At 36.1% G+C, this 25,152-nt stretch overlaps 1 protein-coding gene across 3 annotated transcripts in view; it reads right to left on the reverse strand.

Annotated features, from left to right (window-relative positions):
• The window catches only part of LOC120767387 (troponin C), a 42,704-nt gene that overhangs the window by 1,580 nt on the left and 15,972 nt on the right, over nucleotides 1-25,152 (reverse strand). For 2 of the 3 annotated variants that reach the window (XM_040093395.1, XM_040093393.1), the window contains one exon: nucleotides 2,042-2,459. In XM_040093395.1, the coding sequence (XP_039949329.1) occupies nucleotides 2,042-2,444 (403 nt within the window). In that variant the 5' untranslated portion in view covers nucleotides 2,445-2,459. Of the gene's footprint in view, nucleotides 1-2,041; nucleotides 2,460-5,604; nucleotides 5,757-25,152 lie in introns of those variants that run through there. The other variant, XM_040093392.1, reaches the window with a different exon arrangement.

The raw sequence follows: 25,152 nt of genomic DNA on the forward strand, positions 1-25,152 counted from the left end.
GTTTTGGATCTCTAGATTGGCCACCAAGGTCGTGTGATAACACATCTTTAGACTTTTCCCAGTAAAGATATGAAAGTCTAAAATCTATGCGGACAATCCAGCTTCGATCTTTCGACATCACGCGTGTCATTCGTCAGTTACCAATCGAAATGCTCCACCGAGTCATCGAAAATTGAACTCAACGGATGAAGCAGCTGAGACGTAGCCGCGACCAACATTTAAAAGAAATAATTAAAAAAAATAAATGCCAAAGAAAGTTCTTTCGAATAATAATAAACATTCTTCATTAAATTTGAAGTTTCTGTGCTTTTTCTTTAAAAAAAGTAAGGAGATATATTCAACAATCTCTTAAAATATGTAGTTTTCAGACTGAAATGGGGTGATTGATCTCTGTTGGTTTTAATCCTATTACGAAGCGAGTAGCATTTCTTCGATCACAGCCGTTATCGGAGTCAGATTAAAGAGGTATTCTAGTCTAGAGACCCGAATTTCGAGCATTTGAAATTTTAGATTAGAACAGTCCCTTAAGCGTAAATGAAATTACATGAAACCAGTAAGGCCTTCGGGAAGTGTTTCAATGATAAAATATATAAAAGTAAAAACTGCCTTAAATACTCGGCTTCTCGAACTAGTTGATCAATAAACATCTTCATAGCTTCAAGCTGGACGATACGATTGAAGTCGCTTATAGTTTATTCGAATTACTTTTATAATTTTATTCCAGCCTATTACTATGTCAGGTTTCAAGATGACTTAGCAGGCTTTTATGAAACAACGAACTTATTGGCCCTTCTGTATTATTTCAACAGAGGTTATAACCATTTATTGTGGCTGTCAAAAGGATATCAAATCTCAAATGTTTATTATATTTGGATCGTAGTTCATTAGAGAATACTCGCAATGTACTTGAATGATTTCAAAATATTTCAATATAAATTAATTAAAAAAACAGATCCATAGAAGAGACTGTAGGAAGATGATTGATACTCACTGGTCACAGTCTGGTGGCAGCACACGCTTGCAAAATGGTGCTGTCAGATCCAGATGACTGCAGTAAATGCCAAGAGCAAGGCACCAGCAAAACAAACTGAATGAGACCACTTTTCATGAACTATGTAACGCCACTCCACCTGGCATGGTTAAGAACCAAAACTGGTCTTTGTGTGGCTCACGAGTTTTCAGCTTAACCTAATCTAATCCGGCTTCCAATGTTGCACAAAACTGTATCTACATATTTATAAAATATTTTTAGGTCCATGTACTAGACTTTTGTATAGTCAAATATACTTGTATGCACCTTTGCTAAAAAACCTTTGACATTAGTGGAAAACTTTGAACGAATCCATGGTGAGTCGGTATACTACATATTTTGACATATAGTATATGTAAAGGAATTATCAAAGTCTTTCAGAATATCCGGTCTTTGACAAGTTAAAGTTCTCTTGGAAACATTCCTGATTCACTCACTCAAGAAGCATTCAGGTATCACCAGTCTTTAGAAGCCCTGTGTTAAATTAAGGATAATCGGATGACCATGAAAAGGGATATAGGCACTTTTCTGGTTAAATTGGCCGCCATGAAGTTGAAAAGAAAGGGTAAAAAAATGCATCTAAGTCTTATTTACTACCAGATGAATTATTTTCAGATTATTTATCAACCGATCATTTATTGCTCAATATTTATGCGACCAAATTTCTTTCGAGAAACTATTGAAAGTTTTAAGCTGACGATCATTTGAAAACTAATCCTTCGAATATTTCCGAAAAAGTCTTATGAGTCCATATTTTCATCGACAAAACTATGAATAAAATAGACTCTATCATAAAAAATTGTATGGAAACAACTTTCAATAATATGGAAATGAAATTGAAGCTTCTTGTGATTCAATAGAGTTCAAACTAATAAAATTACTAATTAAATTTTCGACTATAAAAGACACTACTTTAACAAAATATTTAAATAATTTCTATCGCATTGTTAGTAAAGCCACCACCTTAATTACTGCATAAAAAAATATTAGTTAAAATCATTAACAACTCACCATCGAAATCAACAGTTCCCGAACCGTCAGTATCGATTTCCGCAATAATACCATCCAAATCACTTGAGGAGAGTTTATCATCCAAAGCCGAGAGAATTTCCTTCAAAGTGGATGTGGTAATGTAACCGTTACCCTCACGATCGTACAAACGGAAAGCTTCTTTCAATTCTTTTTGTATAGCCTCGGTATCCTCCTCTTCGAGGAAATGTGCCGCGATATTACAGAAACCATCGAAATTTACTTTGCCGGTATCTTCGGGATCATTCTCATCGACGAGATCTTGCAATTCGCTCTCATCGAACATTTGACCCATACTATTCAGGATGGTCTTGAGGCGGAGTGTTTCAATGAAACCGGTCTTTTGGGTGTCGAACATTTGGAATGCTTTGCGCATGATGTCCATTTTCTCATCATCCTCCTACAAATGTTTAAAGAAAGAAGAAGAAGAAGAAAAATGAGTGATGATTAAAAAAATGACTAACTGTAAAACACTATAAAATATGTTTTTAAGCAAGGGAAGTAACAATAATTGGCCTCTAGCTGACTTATCACCTGTGGAATTTTTCATTAAAGATACCATAAAAAGTTTTTTCAAGTTTTCATATGCAACTTGATGTATTTTAGGAAACTAAAGTAAAAAACAAAGAACTCCATTTCCGTTGGAGCATTGTCACATAATCATGGTTTAAAAATTAACTATGTCATTTTTGGAAAATATAATTCCTATGTCAAAAATAAACAGTTACATAAATAAGATAATCCAAAGCTGAATGGAAAAAAGCCAGGTAGAAGCATCTAGCTAGATTTATCTCCCAGGTTTTGCCAGACTGAGCTTGAAATATATCCTAACCTAGCGAGGCACGGATTGATATTAACCACTTTAACAAATTTGTAGGAAACTCAAAAAGATCTCAATCTAAGATAATGTGTTGGTCAAATTGTAGAACTTTTTGGGTATGCTACCTTTGGCTAGAGGATTAATCCTAAGGTCTAACCTAACCTATGTTGTTTTAAGTGCGAGTTTTCGGGGCTCTAAAAGTCGATTTGTAAGATCAGCACCAACCATAATATCTTCAAGAAGATGAAGTGTGCAAAAAAAATAATATTAATTAAGCTGATGGCTTGGGACGACTCAGATTTGTCGCATGTCATGATTTATAATTTGGGAGAAAATGTCGGGAACACTTTTTAATAAAAATGCCGACTTATTATTAATATTTTCAGAGTCCCACAAATGTATGTACTATATGTACAGTTTAAAATGATATTTTTGAAAAAATTTATATGTACATATGTATGTATGTATATCTAAGCATCAACAAAAGCTACTCAAAGGTTAAAGGTAACTAACGCAGATTTTCAGAGTTGCAAAAGACAAAACAAATGGTAAAAAAAAAAATTGTGATGAAAAACGAGATTAAAAAATTTTTTGCTGTATAAACTAGACGTTTTAATGCTTTAAACAATTTTTTTTTTTTGGATTTTATCACTTTAGAAAACTTTTCGACTAGTTTGAGACTTTTTTTGAGTTCGTCTGTTGGTAAAATTTGGGGGTTTAAAGTTTATGATATAATAGTTTTGGAACCTTATGACCAAAAATCGATGTATTCAAACGTTTTAGTACACCAAATTTTTAATATCTTTTTTGAAATAATTTTCTATAAAACCAATAAAAAAATTTAAATTGAAGTTGAGGTGTTTTGAACGTATTTTTTAACTTAAACAGAATAGTTAACTTTTTTTATACTTTTTTTATAAATCAATTTAATTTTTTTATTTGTTTTACAGAAAATTATTTCAAAAACGATATTAATTAACAAATTTTTCTTCTTTTTTTAGTAATTTAAAATTTTAAAAATAATTTTAAATTAATTTTAATTAAACGTTGCTTTTCTAAAATTATTAATCAAATAAATTGAAATAATTAAAATAAAATTTTCTTAATTTACTAAAAATTACATTTTTAATTTTTTTAAAGTAATTTGAATAAAAAAATTAAAATTAAAGATTAATTAAAATTGTATTAAATTAAATCAAATAAAATTTTAATTAAATTAATTAATTAATATCATTTTTGAAATAATTTTCTATAAAACAAAACAGAATTAAATTGAAGTTCGGGTATTGTGAATAGGTATAGGTATGATATTAATTAGTTAACTAATTTTTCTTCTTTTTTTAAGTAGTTTTGATAAAAAAAAATAATACATTTTTATTAAATTTTTTTGAATTTTAATTAAAAAAATTTAAAATTAAAATTTTTTAATATTATTTCAAAATTGACATTAATTAATTAATTTTAATTTGGTAATTTTTTATTTTTAAATAATTTTAATAAAAAATAAAAAATTAAAATTAATTAAAATTTTAATTTTTTTAAATTCAAATTAATTAATTAATATTATTTTTGAAATAATTTTCTATCAAACAAAATAAAGTTAAATTGAAGTCCGGGTATTATGAATAGGTATTTTTTAACTGAAACAGTATTAGCTATACATTTTTTTATTAAAACAATAAATAATTAAAATTTTTGTATTAAAAAATATAATTAAATAATATTAAATTTTTTTATTACAAATTATAATAATAAAGTCTGGTTGTGAAACTGTTGATGTTGTGGTGTTACTCTTGACTTAAAACAAAAAACAAACTTTAGTATTACAGATGTTGGTATTATGCAACACTTCATTTAGATATAGTAGGTTTTGCAATGTCTTTTTTAAATCCACAAAATTTAACTTATGACAAATTTTATTATTACATAATTTTCGCATAAGCTTTTTGTTTCAAAAAAATGGCATTCGTAGCCGATTTTCAAAACTGTTGGAAATATTTTTGTATTATTTTATTTTATGTCTCGTAACTGTTTTTTTTAATATTTTTAATATATTTTTTTTAATTTTTTATATTTATTATTTATAAATTCTTTATATTTTCCATTTTTATTATTTCTATATTTAATTTTTTTCACAAACTTTTTGCTCAAAAAATGGCTTTCGTGGCTTTTTTAAAAACTGTTAGAAATATTTTTGTATTATTTATCTGTTTTAATTATATTATTTTATATTTTTGAAGTAACTGTTTTTTTAATATTTTTTTATATTTATTATTTATAATAATAAATTTTTATGTTTATATTTATTATTTATACATTTTTTTTATTAAAAGTTTTATATTTAATTTTCATACATTTTTTCCATTTTTATTATTTATATATTTTTCCTCATTTTTTTCACAAACTTTTCGCCCAAAAATGACTTTCGTAGCTATTTGTAAAACTTTTGAATATGGAAATGTATTATTTTGTTTTATATTTTAAGGTAACTGTTTAATATTTTTTATGCTTATTATTTATATTTATTTTATTAATTTTTTTTATTAATTTTTGTAATTTATTTTTTTTTATTATTTCTTATATACTTTCTTTTAAATTTTTTATATTTATTATTTATACATTTTTTTATTTTGTCAATTTTTTAATTTTTTCCATTTTTATTATTTATATACATATGTATCTTCCAAATTTTTGGTTTTTTTTTAATTTTCCACACACTAATTACCATTTTGTAAGATTAAATGAACGCTGCTAAAAATTGAAAATTGAACACTTAAACACCCTCTAGGGACACAGGTCACAAAAAACACACGTCGTCTACGACTCTTGTACTCGGTTTATCGCGTCGGCGATTACCACTTTCGCACTTCCACGGTGGATGAGAATCGCTGATAAACTAAAACACTAAATGTGCAAAATCAATATTTATAACATTATAAGTACATATGTATGTATGTGCACATGTATGTTTGCATGTGATCAAGTCCATTTGCATATACATATAGTACATATATGCGTGTGTATGTGTGTAGTTGTTCTCCAACCCATAGCGCATATTGACTAATATATAGCGGAAAATTCATACTCGCACGCACACAATACAATACAAGCACAGTAAAGTCAACTAACCAACGAAACCACCGAAGCAGCCAAAAAATCTATCCATCCATCCATCTAGTCATCCTTCCAACCGCCAGCCGCCAACCACTTGCCGCCACAACGCGTCCACAATAAATATATTCATACATACACACGCACACATAGATGTTTTTGCAAACACACACACATACATGCATCCGAAGGTGTGTGGTTATGCAGTCTGATCTTACTCGAAGGTACTTCAGGCAACACCAGCACCAAAATATGGCCTCATCGCCCTGCCTGTCATTTTCCATCGGCACTCGTTTGCCAGCAACAGTTCATCGTCAGCGTCGTAAGCGTCAGTGCCAGCGTTAGCGCCAACGCCACTGACTGCCAAATATGCATACATACATACATATACATATGTGTATATATGTATGTGCATTTGGATACCTCAACGCCCTCACTAGCATTTTTCCTGCGCAATCTGCCAAGTCATCTAGCCACCTAGCAAGCTAGCTAGATACTATCTGCCCACTTAGTCACCCAACGCTTCGTACCCCCCGATCCATATTCGGTTGTACTACTGTATCCGACCGTGGATCATTCAGTTTTGAGTGTGAATATTTGGTTGCTCAAGATATTGTTTTGTGGCTGTGCGTTTGCGTGTGTTTAGATTCCTTTTTGCTTGTTGTAGTTGTTGCGTTGGCTTTCCTTTTTTCCGTGCGCCAAGTTTAAGTTTGTGTATACTTGTAGATCATTTTGTTGTTGCTGTTTTTGTTGTTTTTTTTGGTTATAAGTTGCGGGCATTGGAATTTTTGCGGCTACTGTTCATCATCAAATTATTTCGAGTTTTTTTCTGAAATTTATTTTATTCACTTTGGCCACGCTTCATAGACGTGTTTGTGTTTTTGCTTTTGTTGTTGATCGTCTGCTCCACAGCGAGGATACTGGCGGTGCAGACACATGTTCCTGCGATGGTATCCACATACGGATACACATACAAACATACACACCTACACATCTACATCTACACATACATATATCTATGATCATAAATATATGCGAATGGCATTCGCGTAACTTTTTGGAGATCAAAAATTTTATTTTGGCCACCATGACGATTCCACAACATAGTATAACTTTATTTGCACGCAATATTTCTATACATAGCCACACATATAAATTATATACAACAAACACATTTGTATGTTTGTCGTCGGCATTCGTGCAACGGATCTTTGGTTAATGTAATAATTTAGCGTTATAATTTGCGAGGGCGGCTGTGCGCGTGCGGAAGTGATTGTTCGATTAGGAATTTCGCAAAGAATATGCGACAAATATTTTTATAATGCCTCCGCTGAGTCGACAATGTGACCCATTGAGAATTTGTTCGATCGTTCGAAAATTTCAATGTTCAAGATCACAGATGTTAGCAAATGTTTGTTAGATAATAAAATGTATTGTGTTGCTTGAATATATGTATAATATTCAGCGATCTTCATTATAGGGAGTTTTAGAAGTATATTCGTCTAGTAACATCTTTATTCTGCTTGAATGACAGTTATATATAAGCTACATACATATATTGGTCTGATATACAGTCTGTCAAGTAAGAGCGTGGTCGACTTTACCGACAGTTAATACAAGATTTCGCTCTAGTTCCTCCGCGAGCCGATAGAGGGAAGCTTTGTCCTTGATGCATTATCAACAAAGGTTAGTTGTCGTTGATCTTTTGAAAGAGAATCACGTTAAACGCCATGAGTGCTAAGTACGCGTCGCGCTACGAAGCTGTGTTCCTTTGCATCCACCCGAAAGGTCCCAAAATGTCGCAACCAGCGGCTGCTAATTATATGAGAAAGTCGAAGGCATTTGTATAGAGGTGGATACAGCGATATATAGTGGCTAAAAATGTCGATGATTTACCAGAAAGTAGTTCGATAGGAAAATTTAACAAAAAAGAGAATAGCAAATTTGTTTTCGCGGAATTCTGTTTTAACACTGCGGCAAGGACAAGCAAAATTAATGGCAAAAGGTTTAGATATATCCTACAAAACTATCCGAACTCTTCTTCATACTCATGATCTGAAATGGCGCAACGCAATGAAGAAGCCTCTGTTGACTGAAAAACTTGTGACAAAGCGACTCGCTTGGGCGCATGAGAATATTGATAGAGATTTTGAAAATGTCATTTTTACTGATGAATGTTCTATATAGGCACGTTCTGTTCTCACGCGAGCCTGGTCAACTTCCACCAATAGGCTTGTTCAGCGGACCGTAAGACATGGAATAAAAGTGCATCTTTGGGGCTGCTTCTAAAAGCAGGGATTCGGCACTTTGTAGCTCTTTACTGACAACCTAAATGCCGAGGAAATGGTAAAAATCTACAAAAAGACTTTACTGCCATCTGCCAAACGATGGCTCATCAGAAAAAATGAAGATTGGATTCTGCAGAAGGACAACGATCCTAAACACCGAGGCAAGCTCTGTATTCAGTGGAAAACTCAATCTGGCATCGTTACATTGGATTGGCCGTCGCAGTCGCCCGACGCAAACCCTATTGAAAATGTGTGAGCATATATTAAACAGAAACTTCGTGGAAGACGCACGTACACTTTGAAGCAGTTGTCTAATAAAAAAGTTATCCATACAAGGTTAGATTATTTTAGGTTAGACGGTTGATCTAGAGAGATCGCATGTGGACTGCTATATGTAGTCCTTTGTGAAGCCATAAAAAAGAAGAACTCCTGTGTTCGAACTTATAAATTAGTAAAACGATTAGAAGCCAATACAAATTTGCACAGGCGTTTAATTTCCACTCCCGCCAGTTCGGTCTGAATCGATGTCTGAAAGTGCGCGCTCCCAAGTGTTTAAGTCGTGACTCCCCAAACGCGGAACAGTCAGGAAAAAAAGTGTTGAGTTGTTTCCACCTTATCTTCTTCCATACAGCTACTGCAGATGGCGTCTGGTAAGGTTCCAAACCTTACAGCATGGATGCCGATAGGGGAATGGTCTGTTAAAAGATTCACAACAAGGGAGAGGCTAGCCTTGCTGAGGGCAAAGAGATCACTAAATCTCTTGCGAAAGATGTTGAGCCAAAAGGCTTTTGCGACAGCGCATGTACCGATGGTGGCCCAGCGCTGGCCAAGCTTCCGCTAAGCCCAGCTATCTAGTAGTAGAACATAAGAGGATACGGAAGCAACGACGCGCTCCCAATCTAGCGAAAGCGATTCTAGAGTACCTTTCCTTGCTAGCTCATCAGCTTTATGATTTCCTGCGATACCGCTGTGGCTTGGCATCCATACCAGTCTTATCACAAAGACACTTGATGTTATTTATAGCGCAGTAAGGTAGTCCTTGTTCAACACTGTTAATGAGTTCAAAACCGCTTTGCTATCTGAATGGATGGTCACTTTTCTGAAGGAGGCTGCACTACGGAACAGTAAATCTACTGCTACCTTAATGGCTGCAACAAGGACTTGAGTTTGGTCGGTCAGTTTATATGGCAGTTTTATCTTATTGAATTCCGGTCGGCCAGTGAAAACTTGCTGAGCTCGGATACTACTCAAACTATGATTTCAGAACTGAAGCTTTTGGAATTTGTTGAACCCTCGGCTTGTGGTCGAGGTATTCCGTCACATCAGTATGTGGGAACAACACCCTGCAGAAAGGCTTGCGGGTTAATGCCGATTATGCCTCTGTTCCATTAAAATACGTTCCCTTGCCGTCATCATTAAGTTGATATGGTATGTGTACGTTCGGAGAACTCCCTCTTTGCGGTGGTTGGCTCGGAACGCATTGTCGGCGTGCGTTACCTCGCGTCTTGGATCCTTATCAGATACGATCTTGAGGTCGTTAAAAGCCACTACCATTAGGGGATTGTATAGCACGAAAACAAGAAAAAACCGAAACGGGGGCGGGTGCAAATATGTCGAAAACGACCTTATCACATAATGTATGGATCACGATCTGCAGTGATGGAATCGTACTCCACGAAAAGCAGAGAAAAAAACTTCCCTTTGAAAGCGCTACTGAGGGCTTAAGATGTAAAACCTGCCGGCTGAATACGTTGTAGGTGGGGTAGAGGTACTAGGCGGAAACGATAGCACCAGGCCAGCAGAAGAACTTCTGCTAGGTTAATGGTGAGTTCGTGGACTATAGGCAAAAGTAAAAAGCAGACCACGGCAGCTAAGAATTAGAAGTCAGGCTGCAAATTATAGCTAACTACGGTAGCAGGCCCACTGTTTAGGAATTTGAGCAGCAAGCCAGCACACTTGAGTGTGTTCAAAGTGTGCTTATATGGCGGATCAGTGGGCTCGAGTAAGATCCAACATGCGGTTAAGTGTTACAGTTCACATGAGGGTAAATTATCCCTCATAAGAAGCCTGTTACTTCCATACCAACGTTCAGCGAAATCAATAAACGGATTGACACACTAGATCTGGGAGTATGCGATCGTAGCAGGAAAGATTAAGAGGTCTCTCACCAGGATTGCAGGAATCTTCCATTGGTCTCAAATTTAAAAAGACAATCAGCACATTTGTATAATAGCCCTTAGAGGACGATCTACAAAACCAACTATAAACACAACGCAACCACTTATCTGTCAACGAAGCTCACCTAGTACAAAGGCTTTCAATTGTTATTGTTGTTCTGGCAAACGCCCACAAAGCTGTAAAACAAATAGTCAACATAACACATTAAAACTTATGAATTTTGTTTTCAATTTGTAATAACATAAATGTAAAAGGAAAAAAAGAAGCGAAGAAGAAATCACTCATTATGTGGAACATTACCGATGGCGAAATACCAAATTTTTAGGCGAGCAAAAAATTACCAATTAAAATAGTTTATTTTAGAGCAAATAAAAAAGTATGTACTTACTATAAATAAAAATTGAAATTTCTTTTTGGCTTGTACATACATACATACATATGTATGTATGTTTTGGTGTACAAGTGTTGAGGCAAGAACAACAACATTCGAACAAAATTCGCAGTGACGCTGCTCAAGTGGTGGCCATAGCTGGTGGATAGGTGCGTGTGCGTATGTATGTATGTATGTATGTATGTATATCAAACGTCATCATTAGTGGCAAGAGAATTGACAATGACAACAAGAAAATCGCATGTAACTGAATGTTGACGAGGGAAACTCGTTAAATCCATAGTTTCTTTGATTTTAAAGTATTTTTATTGTTTTTAATAACAGGGTTGGTTGATACATGTGAAATTCTTTGAGGTTCTAACTCATGGGCCGAATTTTCATCTTCGAATCGCTGCTGAATCGAAACAACATCGATGCAATTCTGGAACAGACGCTCACTGATGATAAAAGGTACTTATGTCACTTATGACAACGTAAAGTGATAAAGGTCCCCATCGAATAGCGCTAAGCTGGCGCAAACTGTGGCCAAGCCAGGGTTTTTGAGGGATTGACAGGGAATTAGTTTTTATAAGCTGCTCCCATATAGCCCAACTCTTAAATCGGACATATACTGCCAACTTTTAGACCATGCCTTGGAAAGAAGCAATCCCCCAAAAGTTAGCCAATAGGAGAGGAATTGTGTTCCATAGGGCAACGTCAGGACACACACATTGATAGTGACTCGCTAGAAGCTCCGGAAGCTTGGTTGAGCTTCGGAGTGGTACCAAGTGAAAATTAGCTATTCTTTTCCATCATGAATCATTTTGTTGGAAAAAAATTCGCCTCAACAAAAGCTTGTGAAAAACGGCTATCAAAAACTGGCCAGATTTTCACCAAATCTTAGAAGATATCCATGAAAAGCGGATCGACTCGCACCACCTCTTCGTCGATTTCATACCTGCTTTGGACAGCACGAAAAGGCGCAGCATTTATGCCGCTACATCTGAATTTGGTATTCCCGCAAAACTAATACAGCAGTGAAAACTGACTTGATCAATACCAAAAGGTCCGTCAGGATCGCGAAGGACCCCTCCGAGCCGTTCGATACCAAACGAGATTTCAGACAAGGCGGCTCCCTACCGTGCTACTTCTTCAATCTACTCCTGGAGAAAATAATTCGAGCTACAGATCTGAATAGAGAAGCTAAAATCTTCTACAAGAGTGTACAATTGCTAAGTCTGATAGTGAACGAGGGCAAGGCGAAATATCTCCTGTCGTCAAACAAATAGTCGTCGCACTTGCGACTAGGCTCCCACGTCACTGTTGATGGTCATAACTTGTAGATAATTTCGTCTAACTTGGAACCGGTATTAAAAGCAACAACAATGTCAGCCTTGAAATCCAACACAGTATAACTCTTGCCAACAGGTACTACTTCGGACTTGACGAACAAAGATCAAATTCTACAAGTCACTCCTCATACCTGCCCTATTATATGGCAGCGGCATGGACGGACAACATCTACGTTCATGTCGTCCAAATGTATTAAAAGACTCCAGGCCGCAGAGTATTCGACGTAGTATCCGCTGAGGGAAGCAGAGGAGGAGGATGACCTCCACTCCGTTAGAAAGACCAGGTGGAGAAAGACCTGGCAACACTTAGAACTGGCGCTTGACTATAACTGCTTAAGCGGTGTCTACGTTTACAAAGAAGAAGACCTGTTATTACTCCACGAGTTATGTTGACGAATTTGATAACTAGGATCCAATTTTCCCTTTATAAAATTTCTGCACGATTTTTAATTTTAGTACTGCTTGTAAAAAGTTTTAAAAACTTCAACTGATAAAAGATGATGTTTAAAACACAACAAAACAAACATTAACTGTAATTTTCCCCCTTATTTTACACCACGAAAAATTCGAAAACTCACTGACTCATCTAACCGCCCTCGTACTATGTATGGACTTTCTCAATTTTCTCTTTTGGCTATTTCAATCGCCTCATTTCGATTAATTTCGCGCCACTTTTCCTTTGGTCCACTTTGGAAAAGCACTAAGGAGCAGGTGGCGCAAAAAATACACTAAAGGGCAGGAAGAGTAGGCGGAGTAGGCGTTCACCGTACAGACGACTTCTTTGCCGCAACGTCTGTCTACAACAACAATAACAACAAAATTGCAATAATAAACATTTCTTTAAATAAGTACGTGCAAAAAAATTATATAGACACATACCGATGTATATAATGTTAAGTCTATGTAAATATATATCAACAAGCACAGCGGTACTTGTGGGTGGGTAATTATGCTGCTCAGCTGGTAATTTGCAATATCTACCTACAACAATTTATTAAGATTTCGACAAATTTGTGGCTTGTTTTTTCCCGAATGTCTTTCACTTAGGTGAGTGCTTGTGTCTATATACACATACCTTTACTTATTTTTATTTTTATTTGTTTTTGTAGTTTACGCTTTTTCTCTTCGGTTTTTATTTTTTGAAAATCCACTATATTTTGTTCATATTTTTAGTTGATTATAGTAAGTTAAAAGTATTTGCATTATTTGCCAAAAGACCATCGCGCACAGCAGCAACAGCAGAGGCAGCAGCATCGCCAACACCAGCTGCTTTGCCGTGTACGCCCTGCAGCCCGCAAGCCTTAGATCGCGCATATTTTCCACAGTACATGGCACGTATTTTCTTTTATAAATACTACATACGAACCCATGACCAACGTTCAGAGATCAGCTGTCACCGAGCCGACTACACGCACACATAGTCGAGAATATTCGTTTGGATGATTTGGTTGATACCCAATGGACAAAGTTGATTCATGCAAAACTTGTTTGATACATTATGGATTATTTTTCTCTTACTAATATCGCAGCAAACATTTTTATACTGAAATGAGTTTACGGTGATCGCAGAAGTTGGGACGAATAGTAATGAATTAATTAAAATATTGGCAATAAACCCATAGAGACTTCTTCTTTACTGGGGTAGACACCGCGTACGCGGTTATAGCCGAGCTAACAAGAGCGCACGCTATGTCAATGTCGTATCTAGAGCTCATCATTTCATCGTATGCGATAAGAACAATAAATCTTTCACAAAACTTTAATTTCGAAAAGTACTCGTAACGTGGACTCATCAGATATTGTCATCGTCCATGCCTTTGTATAGAAGATGATACCTTCTCTATTTAGTTCTGCAGCTCGAATATTGATACTAACATAACATAACTATCCTAGAGGCAGTAATGTACCCAAATGTCTTTCAAACACCTGCAACATGCCGTAACAGAGCATAATAGCTTTGGTCACCAAACGGTTATTTGTAATAGCTAAAACTAATCATAACGACGAGACGAGGTCTGTTCATATGTACGTACGTCTGTCCACGCAAGTGATAACTTAAGTGTAAACAAAACAAAAGATTCCTTACAAGAACTTTGATGGGTCAATTTGTATGTTCAAGTAGAGGTACTTTTTCCAATAGCCATTTTAGAGAGATCACACGTGATTCGTGTCAAGCTGGTTGTTGTTGTTGTTGTTATTGAATGACTGACAGTTATTTTTGTTCAGTATTGTTTGACATTTCATCGTGGAAAGACTTACGCCTGCACAATGTTTACAAATCGTTCAACTTTATTACGAAAATTCACGTTCTAAAAAGTTTATGTTTCGCGAGCTTCGCTCAACTTATGGTTAACACAATCGGCCTACTGAGCGTATCTTATATCTCAGGGATTACTCGACAATTTGAAAATTATGAAAATGGGACCACAACGGAGCTCCTTGTACAATGAATGCCTTCAAGGTGTAACACCTCCCATAAACAAATTGTCGAAACATCCACCCATATACAGATTAAGAACACTTCAATGCGCCTCCCCATAAACCTAATTTAATGATTTTCGAACATCTAGTAGAACCATCAAAACCCTTAAAATTATTTTGAACACAAATAAATCAGAAGAGCGTTTGTAGGTATCTGGAAAAATATTTAATTTAAATGAGGAGGTTAGATGGAAACATATACCTATGTTGATGGCCTCGACACTTCAGACTATCTAACCGATTTCGAAATGTTAAGGAGTCGGTACATCAAATTACTCCAAATGGAATTGCTCTAGATATCGAAGAATAAAGCCACAAACATTATTTCATTGTTAAATGAAAGATGTTTCAGCTATTTAATTGCATTCCGTCAGGATCGGGAAAAACCTCTCCCAGCCCTTCGATACCAAACGAGGTTTCAAGCAAGGCGACTGCCTATCGTGCAACTTCTTCAATCTACTGCTGGAGAAAATAATTCGAGCTACGGAGCTGAATAGAGAAGGTAAACTCTTCTACATGACTGTACAACTGCTGGCGTACGCCGATGACATCGATATCACTGACTATAACAACTGCGCCGGTTGTTCTACTTTCTCCAGGCTGGACAAAGTAGCGAATCAAATGGGTCTGGTAGTGAACGAAATATCTGTTGTCATCAAATAAACAATCGGCGAATACAACAGTCGATGGAACGATGAGTTGTAGGGTATATACGACGACATTGAGACAGCGGATGTGCTGGCTACGTCATGCCATTTGAATGGATGAAAACACTGCAGCTCTGAGAGTACTCGACGTAGTACCGGTCGGAGGAAGCAGAGAAAGAGGAAAATCTTTACTTCGGTGGAAAGACCAGGTGAAGAAGGATCTAGCTACATTTGAAATCTCTAATTGGCGCCAAACAGCGAAAAGGAAGAATGACTGGCGGCTGCTGTAAACTCTACTAACAAGAGATTTTGTGGACTCGTCAAAGTAGTTGAAGAAGGGTTTCGAAAAGAATTTACGGAAAACAGAGACGGCTGACTATAATTTTGTAAACACTTCCTAGAAGTGTAGGAAGAGTTGCGGTGATGACGACAAATCTTATATTGATCGCTAAGTGTCCAGTAATTTATATTTGTTTTTAACATTCATTTTTAAATTCAATAAACCAAGTGGAAAACAGAATAACAAAACAAAAATAACAAGTTAAAATAAAAATATAAAAACAAAGTGGCAATATGAAATAGGAAAAGCACAATAATAATTTAGTCGTTTCCGCCTTACGCAAGTCGAAATACCTTCCTAAATATTCTTGAAGATATAGTACATGTATTCACACGGCAGTTTAATAATTTCTATATACATATACATACATATATCACATGCTACATCTACTTATTGCGCCAACCGACTTGGATGAGTTTATCCATTCGTCTGTCATGCATGCACAGATGCTTCTTCTTTCTTTCTATTTCACGTCCTTGAAATATTCCACAAATTTCAATTTTTTTTTATGTTTGGCATTGCAATTCCATTTTCGTGTGTATGTTTGTGCATTTTTATGGACAGATCTCTCTTCCGCTTACTTAAAGGCTTATTACACCTAATGATGTGCGCTCATTACGTATCGTGTTTGTTGTTTTTGGGTCGCTTTTTATATTTTTCTTTTACATTTCACAAAACTTAACAGCAATAATTGAGGTAGATCAAAGGCATAGCTGAGATTTTTGTGCAATATTTCATAATTACCGACACATATTTCCTACCGCAACGATGGACTGAGCATGATTTTCTTCTTACAGCTGGTAATGTTTAGAAAATCAATGACCGAACTCTCCATCTACTGATTTCAGAATTTTACAGCAGCGAAGAAAATTAGGTATGGGTTATGAAATATCGAAGTATAGAAAATAAACCAATGGCTTTCTTCTTTCTTCTTCTTCTGCCATGTGATCCATAAAAACATTTTTAAAACAACTCAGTAGTTGCAAAACATTTGATATCGTCAAATATAAAATGAACCTTATAACAACTACGCCAGTTGTTCTACTTTCTCCAGGCTGGACAAAGAAGCGAAACAAATGGGTCTGGTAGTGAACGAAAAATCTGTTGTCATCAAATAAACAATCGGCGAATACAACAGTCGATTGAACGATGAGCTGTAGGATATATACGAGGACATTGAGACAGTGGATGTGCTGGCTACGTCATGCCATTTGAATGGATGCGAACGCTGCAGCTCTGAGAGTACTCGACGTAGTACCGGCCGGAGGAAGCAGAGAAAGAGGAAAATCTTTACTTCGGTGGAAAGACCAGGTGAAGAAGGACCTAGCTACACTTGGAATCTCCAATTGGCGCCAAACAGCGAAAAGGAAGAATAACTGGCGCGTTGTTGTGAACTCTACCAACGACAGATTTTGTGGACTCGTCAAAGTAGTTGAAGAAGGGTTTCGAAAAGAATTTGCGGAAAACAGAGGCGGCTGACAATAATTTTGTAACCACTTCCTAGAAGAGTGGGAAGAGTTGGGATGATGACGACAAATCTTGTATTGATCGCTAAGTGTCCTGTAATTTATATTTGTTTTTAACATTCATTTTTAAATTCAATAAACCAAGTGGAAAACAGAATAACAAAAAAAAAAATAACAAGTTAAAATAAAAATATAAAAACAAAGTGGCAATATGAAATAGGAAAAGCACAATAATAATTTAGTCTTTTCCGTCTTACGCAAGTCGAAATACCTTCCTAAATATTCTTGAAGATATAGTACATGTATTCACACGGCAGTTTAATAATTTCTATATACATATACATACATATATCACATGCTACATCTACTTATTGCGCCAACCGACTTGGATGAGTTTATCCATTCGTCTGTCATGCATGCACAGATTCTTCTTCTTTCTTTCTATTTCACGTCCTTGAAATATTCCACAAATTGAAATTTTTTTTTATGTTTGGCATTGCAATTCAATTTTCGTGTGTATGTTTGTGCATTTTTATGGACAGATCTCTCTTCCGCTTACTTAAAGGCTTATTACACCTAATGATGTGCGCTCATTACGTATCGTGTTTGTTGTTTTTGGGTCGCTTTTTTATATTTTTCTTTTACATTTCACAAAACTTAACAGCAATAATTGAGGTAGATCAAAGGCATAGCTGAGATTTTTGTGCTATATTTCATAATTATCGACACATATTTCCTACCGCAACGATGGACTGAGCATGCTTTTCTTCTTACAGCTGGTAATGTTTAGAAAATCAATGACTGAACTCACCATCTAGTGATTTCAGGGTTTTACAGCAGCGAAGAAAATTAGGTATGGGTTATGAAATATCGAAGTATAGATAATAAACCAATGACTTTCTTCTATCTTCTTCTTCTGCCATGTGATCCATAAAAACATTTTTAAAACAACTCAGTAGTTGCAAAACATTTGATATCGTCAAATATAAAATGAACCTTAGTTTCAAAGAAGTACGAAAGGACTAAGTTTGGATGGAACCGAACATTTTAGACTCTCGCAATTTGAAAAATTCAAAGGCGCGGAAATACTTCCAGGTATATTAAGAAGTAAGGAAGAGCTAAGTTCAGATTGAACCGAACATTTCATACTATTGCAACTTTCCTGGACTTAATCCAATCGGGATTTATTCCTTGGATTTAATCCAGGGAAGTATTTTCAGGTAAATAAGGCCTGTTAGTTATATGGGGTCTAGGGCGAGTTCTCACCTGAAATATACACCGTTGTAAGAAAACACGACCTATCAATTTTTTAAGATAATACACGATATATGCGATTAAAGTCACCCGGAAGTTCGACAATTTTTATTAACCCGATTTAACCCTTTTTTTTAACACAGAGATACTATTATCAGGGAAAAATCCTATCTGAAATTGACTATATGTAGATACTGGCGTCCAAATATTCGAATCGGTCGGACGGCACGTTGAATTAGGTTGGTCACTTGCATAAAACGAGTACTGCTTTTATTTATTTATTTTAATTAAATACTGAAATTCTGCTAAATTATTCTAGCCCTGTGGTATATAAATGGTATAAAGGTGCTCTATTGGAACCGGTGTGAAGATTGGACATAGGCCGTAGCACCGCCCACTTTTTGGTGAAATCCCATAGGTCCCGACCGCCCGATTTCGACTAAATTTAGTATGTGATATTTCTTTGTCACAGTGTGAACATCGGACTACAATCACAACTACTTCCACATAACCAAATTTAAAGTTCCATTTGATTCTTTCACGTTCCAGTACACAAATTAAGATGTAATTGATAAAACGGAATAAAATTTTGCGGTATAATTCCTTTAAAGTATTCCAAATGTCCAAGCCCTTAGGTACCGAATATGTGGACCCCTGTACCTATAGTTGACTTTTGATCGAAAAAATCGGTCATTATGTGAGATATGCAATTGAAATTCAGACAGAATCCTTTCCAGACAATGGTATTTATATATATATCGAAAATGGGTTGAATCGGCTATTGCGGCTAAAATATGTAGATACAATTGGGCGAAAACTTGATCCTCCCTCCATATAAATATTACCAAGATTTTCGAACATCCACTTAATGAAAACCAGTGAACATATTTTAATTGATAAAACGGAATAAAATTTTGCGGTATAATTCCTTTAAAGTATTCCAAATGTCCAAGCCCTTAGGTACCGAATATGTGGACCCCTGTACCTATAGTTGACTTTTGATCGAAAAAATCGGTCATTATGTGAGATATGCAATAGAAATTCAGAGAGAATCCTTTCCAGACAATGGTATTTATATATATCGAAAATGGGTTGAATCGGCTATTGCGGCTAACATAGATACAATTGGGCGAAAACTTGATCCTCCCTCCATACAACTATTACCAAGATTTTTGAACATCCACATGGCCTTGCTCCATATGATTGGCGATTGTGTGTAAGGTACCTTAATGAAAACCAGTGAACATATTTTTGAGTATGTGGCATATTAGTAGTATGTGGGATGAGCAAAAATAGATAAAATCTGGTCGATACTACCCCCTACGCACCCGAACTTAGCCCTTCCTTCCAAATGTGCGTCGGTAGGTTTTGTAATATTTGCGCTAAGTAAATTTGATTGTGTACATTAAAATTCTTAGAGTGTGACTCCGTACCACTTTTTCAAAAGTTTTTTTCCCCATAGATGACCTTTGCTGCTGCGATCCCCTGTACCAAATTACAGTTCTATATCTATTAAAGGCATTTGATTAATGACGTTTTGTGGGCGAGGCAGTGGTCCGATTACGGCCATTTACGAACTTTTAATTTTTTTATCTAAATTTTTTTACTCAGCTTAAACGGACGGACGCAAAGACAGACAGTCAGTCGGATAGTGATATAAAAATGATGCGAAAGAATTAAACATTATTAACTCAAAGGATGGAAAGTCCCAATTTCATTTTGGATTAATGGTATGTATATGGGAACAGAGAACTGGGATAATATGTGAATCGGTATCGCACATTAAACTGTGGTATATGCTGGAGGATGGAGTCATGTGTAGAAGTTCACGCAGGTGAGAAAAGTTTTCTAAGCTTTCTATTCACTTGGGAGTGGCCAGAAACGATTCTTTTACATATGGCTCGAGCAGCTCTCGACTTCCGATCTTAGACCAAGTATCCTTTGGATAGTCAAAGAACGTCCGTTTGAAGGCAAATTAAAGTGAAAAGGCGAACCATCCTTCCCCAGGGTTGTGCGCTGGGTTTTGGTACCCACCACGTAAAACACGAACCCCAATGAAAAGGAAGCAATAGCTTCGGATGAGAGAGCCTCCTTTTGATGAGGATCGTGGCAAACGCATTAAGGATTACGATATAAGGGCATGCATCTGAAATGTCTGTGCCCTTATTTGGGAAGGTGCCGCTGCCCAGCTGGTTGATGTCCTCGCAAGAGTAAAGGCTGACTTCACCGCCGTCCAAGAAGTGCGATGGATGGGACATCGCAGATTTGCGTTTACGCTCCGACGGAAGAGAAGGACGATGAGAGCAAAGATCTCTTCTATGATAGTTTAGAGCGCACGTAAGAGAGCTGCACCGGCCATGATGTTAAAATCTTGCTTGGCGACTTTAATGTCAGGGAGGGTTCAAGTTATAATCTTTCAAAGTTCATTAGTAAAAGAAAATAGTCCGACTTAAAAAATATATGTAATGCTTTTGCTGAATAGAATATTTCTCTAGAATCGCAAATGGTGTTTTCTTAAAGACAATGCTACAGAAAAATTTATTTAATATACATCGTCACCTGAAATGCAAAATATCGTATCAACAAAAAATTCGAAATTGAATGTCTTATTGATTACGCTTCACTACTTCAAATTACATACAAAATATTACATATGTTCAACATTTTCTGGTTCTCCGATGAAATATAAACTACATAGTTTTAACCAATATTAAAATTTTGTTTCACTCATGTTCCATTTTATTTCGTGTTTCATTCATGCCTCTGTAAATTTCCGAAAATGTTGTTACGTTATTTTGCATTTCAGGTGACGACATATTATTCCAACTACAGGGCAGTCTAATGATTCTGTCAGATATTCTTACAAATCACTGTCACGCCCAACGCAAACTGAAATAAATACTTGGCAACCAATTATCCAAGACAGAAGGGAAATATTCATCATTTTACTCTGTAGTATAAACATACTCGTATCTTGCTAAAAATAAATACTATATCTCTGACACTGAAAATATAGTTGTTTACAAGCAGAAATTTAAATGGTTATAAAAACTTTGTATTATTCTCTTCAGTAATGTTTTTAAATAAGTACAAATGTTCCTAAGTATAAATATAAATAATTATTCGACAAATAAACAGCGTGACAATTGAGATGAAAAGAATTACGTATGGAATTTAGTAGGTGTGGCACCAAATGGACAAACAGCTGAGGCGAGGAGGAAGGACTGTTGTTTTGCGAAGCAATGCCAAATTATCGAAAATATTGCCAGCAAAGTTTAAGTATATTCGTGACGAAAATGTATCTTGTCAGACAACAACTTTGAAGACCCTTGATAGAGGGAATTACACACCTAAGATGACAATTTACATTTTTCCAATCTTTCCACAACTATTTATATAATGGGTTGTCAAAAAAGTCTTGCGGTATTTTTATTGAAATTGAAATGAATTTTTGATGAGTCATGCCCAGCTCTTGACCGATGCTACGGCTGCTACTAAGCCGGTCTCTTTCGACCAATTCAGCGATTTTATCGCAATTTTCGATGACAGGCCTTCCGGAACGTGGCGCATCGAACCACCAGAACGAAAACGTTGAAACCATCGTTGTGCGGTGGAAATGGAAACTGTATCGGGTCCATAAACTGCACAAATTTTATTGGCGGCTTGAGATGCATTTTTGCCTTTATCGTAGTAGTACTGTAAAATATGCCGTATTTTCTCTTTATTTTGCTCCATGTTTGCGACGCTATAACTCACGAACGACTTAAAAGAAACGACAATTAATCAAACACGTGTTAGCGCGTGAACTGAGCTTTCCAAAAAGGTATAGCATGACCCGATGCGACGAATAAAACTAGAACTACGCGCTTTTAGCGCCAACTAGCGAAAATACCACAAGACTTTTTTGACAAACCATTATAACGTGTGATCCCAATAGAGGTACTTTTTTCAACAGCCATTTTTTGACAGATCACGCGTGATTCGTGCCAAGCTGTCGTGTTATTTTTGTTCAGTATCATTTTGAATATCATCATTGAAATACTAATGCCTGAACAACGTTTTCAAATCGTTCAACTTTATAATGACAAATTTACGTTCTGTAAAGAACGTGTTTCGCGCGCTTCGCTCAACTTATGGTCAGCATAATCGACCTACTGAGCGTACTATTCGCAACACCATCACCCATCTTGAGACCCAGCGTTCATTATTGGATAATATTCGAATAGACCACGTCCAGCACGCGGTGAAGGAAAATAGCAGCCGTAGCTGAGAGTGTCCACAAAAAGCGTGGATAGTCGATTCGGTGCCGTTCGCAGCAACGCGGACTTACTATACGTAAGTGGAACGACTTGAATCATTTTATGTCGAGATCTTTAATTGAATGTATAAAAAAACGATATGTAGTGCAAGAACTGAAGTAGATCGACCTTCTTAAGCGACATTGCTTCTCTTCTATGGGCTTTTCAAAAGCTCAGCGATGAAGCCCTTTTCTGGTTCAATGGGTACGCAAACAAGTAAAATTACCTCATTTGGAACGAAGAACAATCTGAAGAGTTTCAGCTTTGATTCAGACGTTGGAGCAAAAGATCACTCGTGTCTTCGTCGATTTCAAAAAATGAAAATGAGTTGCCTTTATGACGCGATGTCTGAATTTGGTATCCCCGCTAAACTAATACGGTTGTGTAAACTGAAGTTGAGCAATACGAAAAGCTCCGTCCGGATCAGAAAGGATCTCACCAAGTGGTCTAATACCTAACTAGGTTTCAGACAGATGTCGTCGAATCAGCCCGCTCTGCGGCAGCGTTCAAGATGATGAGGATACAATCATGAATTGAGGTGCGATACCACACTATAAAGGAGTTGCTCCGCATGGAGGACAGAGTGGAGAGGGAACAGCATTGGCAGCAGACAGCAGGAATGCGCCATGCAAAGCTACTTCTGGGAAGATACAAACTTACAAGGTTTAAAGAAATGATCAACCTTCCCCGAGACAAATTCCGCCTCCTTGTCCCGTTCTATACAAGGCACTGCAGTTCAGGTAGCTTCTCCAACATGGTCATAGTCTTTTGCGTAAACTGCGGGTCTGCGACATGGAACAGGAAACTCCAGAACACCTAATTCTGGACTGCCCAGCAATTTGCAGAAGCCTGGACAGGGATTACATCATCTCAGTCGCACTCAGCAGGCGCCTGGAATTGTTCAGCATGCTGGACCTTTGTGACCATATGTGATATAAGAGAGTGCACACTAGACCATAGGTCGCAGTGCAAAGCCTCAATTTTCTATCTATAGCTTAGAACTTAGGCGCGATTCAGATCAGCTACCTTCAGAATGGCAGAGCAGTCACAGGACACTACTATGCCTAATTAATGACTCGTTTCAAAGAAAATAAGACCACATTGCTGAAGAAAAAAGTGCTGTTTTAACATGTCAGCACATCGGCTCACATTTCTGCGTGACCAAGTAAAAATGGTCGAATTAGTGAATAATTCTCTGTGGGTCAAATAATTAAATAAATAAAAATAAAGTCAATTTTTAACAAACGAAGCCTTGGGGCAAGCAAAGTCAAACCTTGTAATTGTGTTTCTGACATGAGAAATGCTCTCACACAATCCATCAGCCATTAATATAATATGTGGAAAATAAACATTGTAGAAGCCTCTATTTGAAGGGTACATGTTTAACATGTACTTCGCGATTCAATTATTTTTAAAACACACGCGCACACACACTAAACTGTTCATTTCAATTAACTAAAGCATCATTTAGAAATACATAAATATATCTTCGACAAATTTCACATAATGATATATGATTTCAACACATGTTGATGTCAGCACCTAACAATGCATTTCACAAAAACGAAAATAAAAATAGTCATACCTAATATATTTTCCAAATTTTCAAACTTAAAATAGCCGCAATAAGTTTTGCCAAAATAAATAAGTTCCAATAAGAAAGAAACGAAAAAAAAATCGCATAAGTGATGCATAAGCTCATAAGAATATAAGTACATATATGAATGGAAAATTATTATATCTGTTATGCAAAAATCATACACACTTCTTGAGGTAGATCATACATATATTATACATACATACATATGTAGGTATAGGTAAATCTGTGAGTTTCCCCACTCATAAGTCACTCTTTGGTCACGGGAAGACAAATGAGAGAAGTGATTAACTGGCAACCACCATGTGATATTTTTAATAAGCGAACACACATCTCTACTATATATACGAGTACATACATACATGCTTATGCTCTACTCCTTCGACCAGTCACACATAATTATAGGCGAGTGCGTCAGGTTGACTTGGAAACGCACTCATTCAAACATTCAAATGGGCAATAATAAGAATTTATATGCTATTTGCATATAGCGCTTGTTTATTTACGAGTAAATAGTGCGGCAAATTTGTCTCAAGCCACATACATGCGTACATATTTTTATGTATAATTTGGTGTGGGCGTACAATTTCTCACTTGACTGATATGTTATGCGTTTTCATGCGAAAATTTTCACTCAACACGTGAGACATTCGGAATTAATTTTCATTCGTCAATACGACGGCAGATAATAAGTGGCCTTCTATTGGTTTGAAACGGTAATTATGAAGTAGAAAGGCCAAATGCAAATTGTGTGAAGCGTAATTTTATAAGAAAATTTATGATTAAGTAAAAATTATTATTATTTATTCTAGTACAGAGACCCGAATTTCGAGTGTTTTAGAATCGAGGCCAAATTTCGTAAGGATAAATGATTTAAGATTGGTCGGTGCG

The sequence above is a fragment of the Bactrocera tryoni genome, chromosome 2 (assembly GCF_016617805.1).
Source record: "Bactrocera tryoni isolate S06 chromosome 2, CSIRO_BtryS06_freeze2, whole genome shotgun sequence".
Classification (NCBI taxonomy): Eukaryota; Metazoa; Arthropoda; class Insecta; order Diptera; family Tephritidae; genus Bactrocera; species Bactrocera tryoni.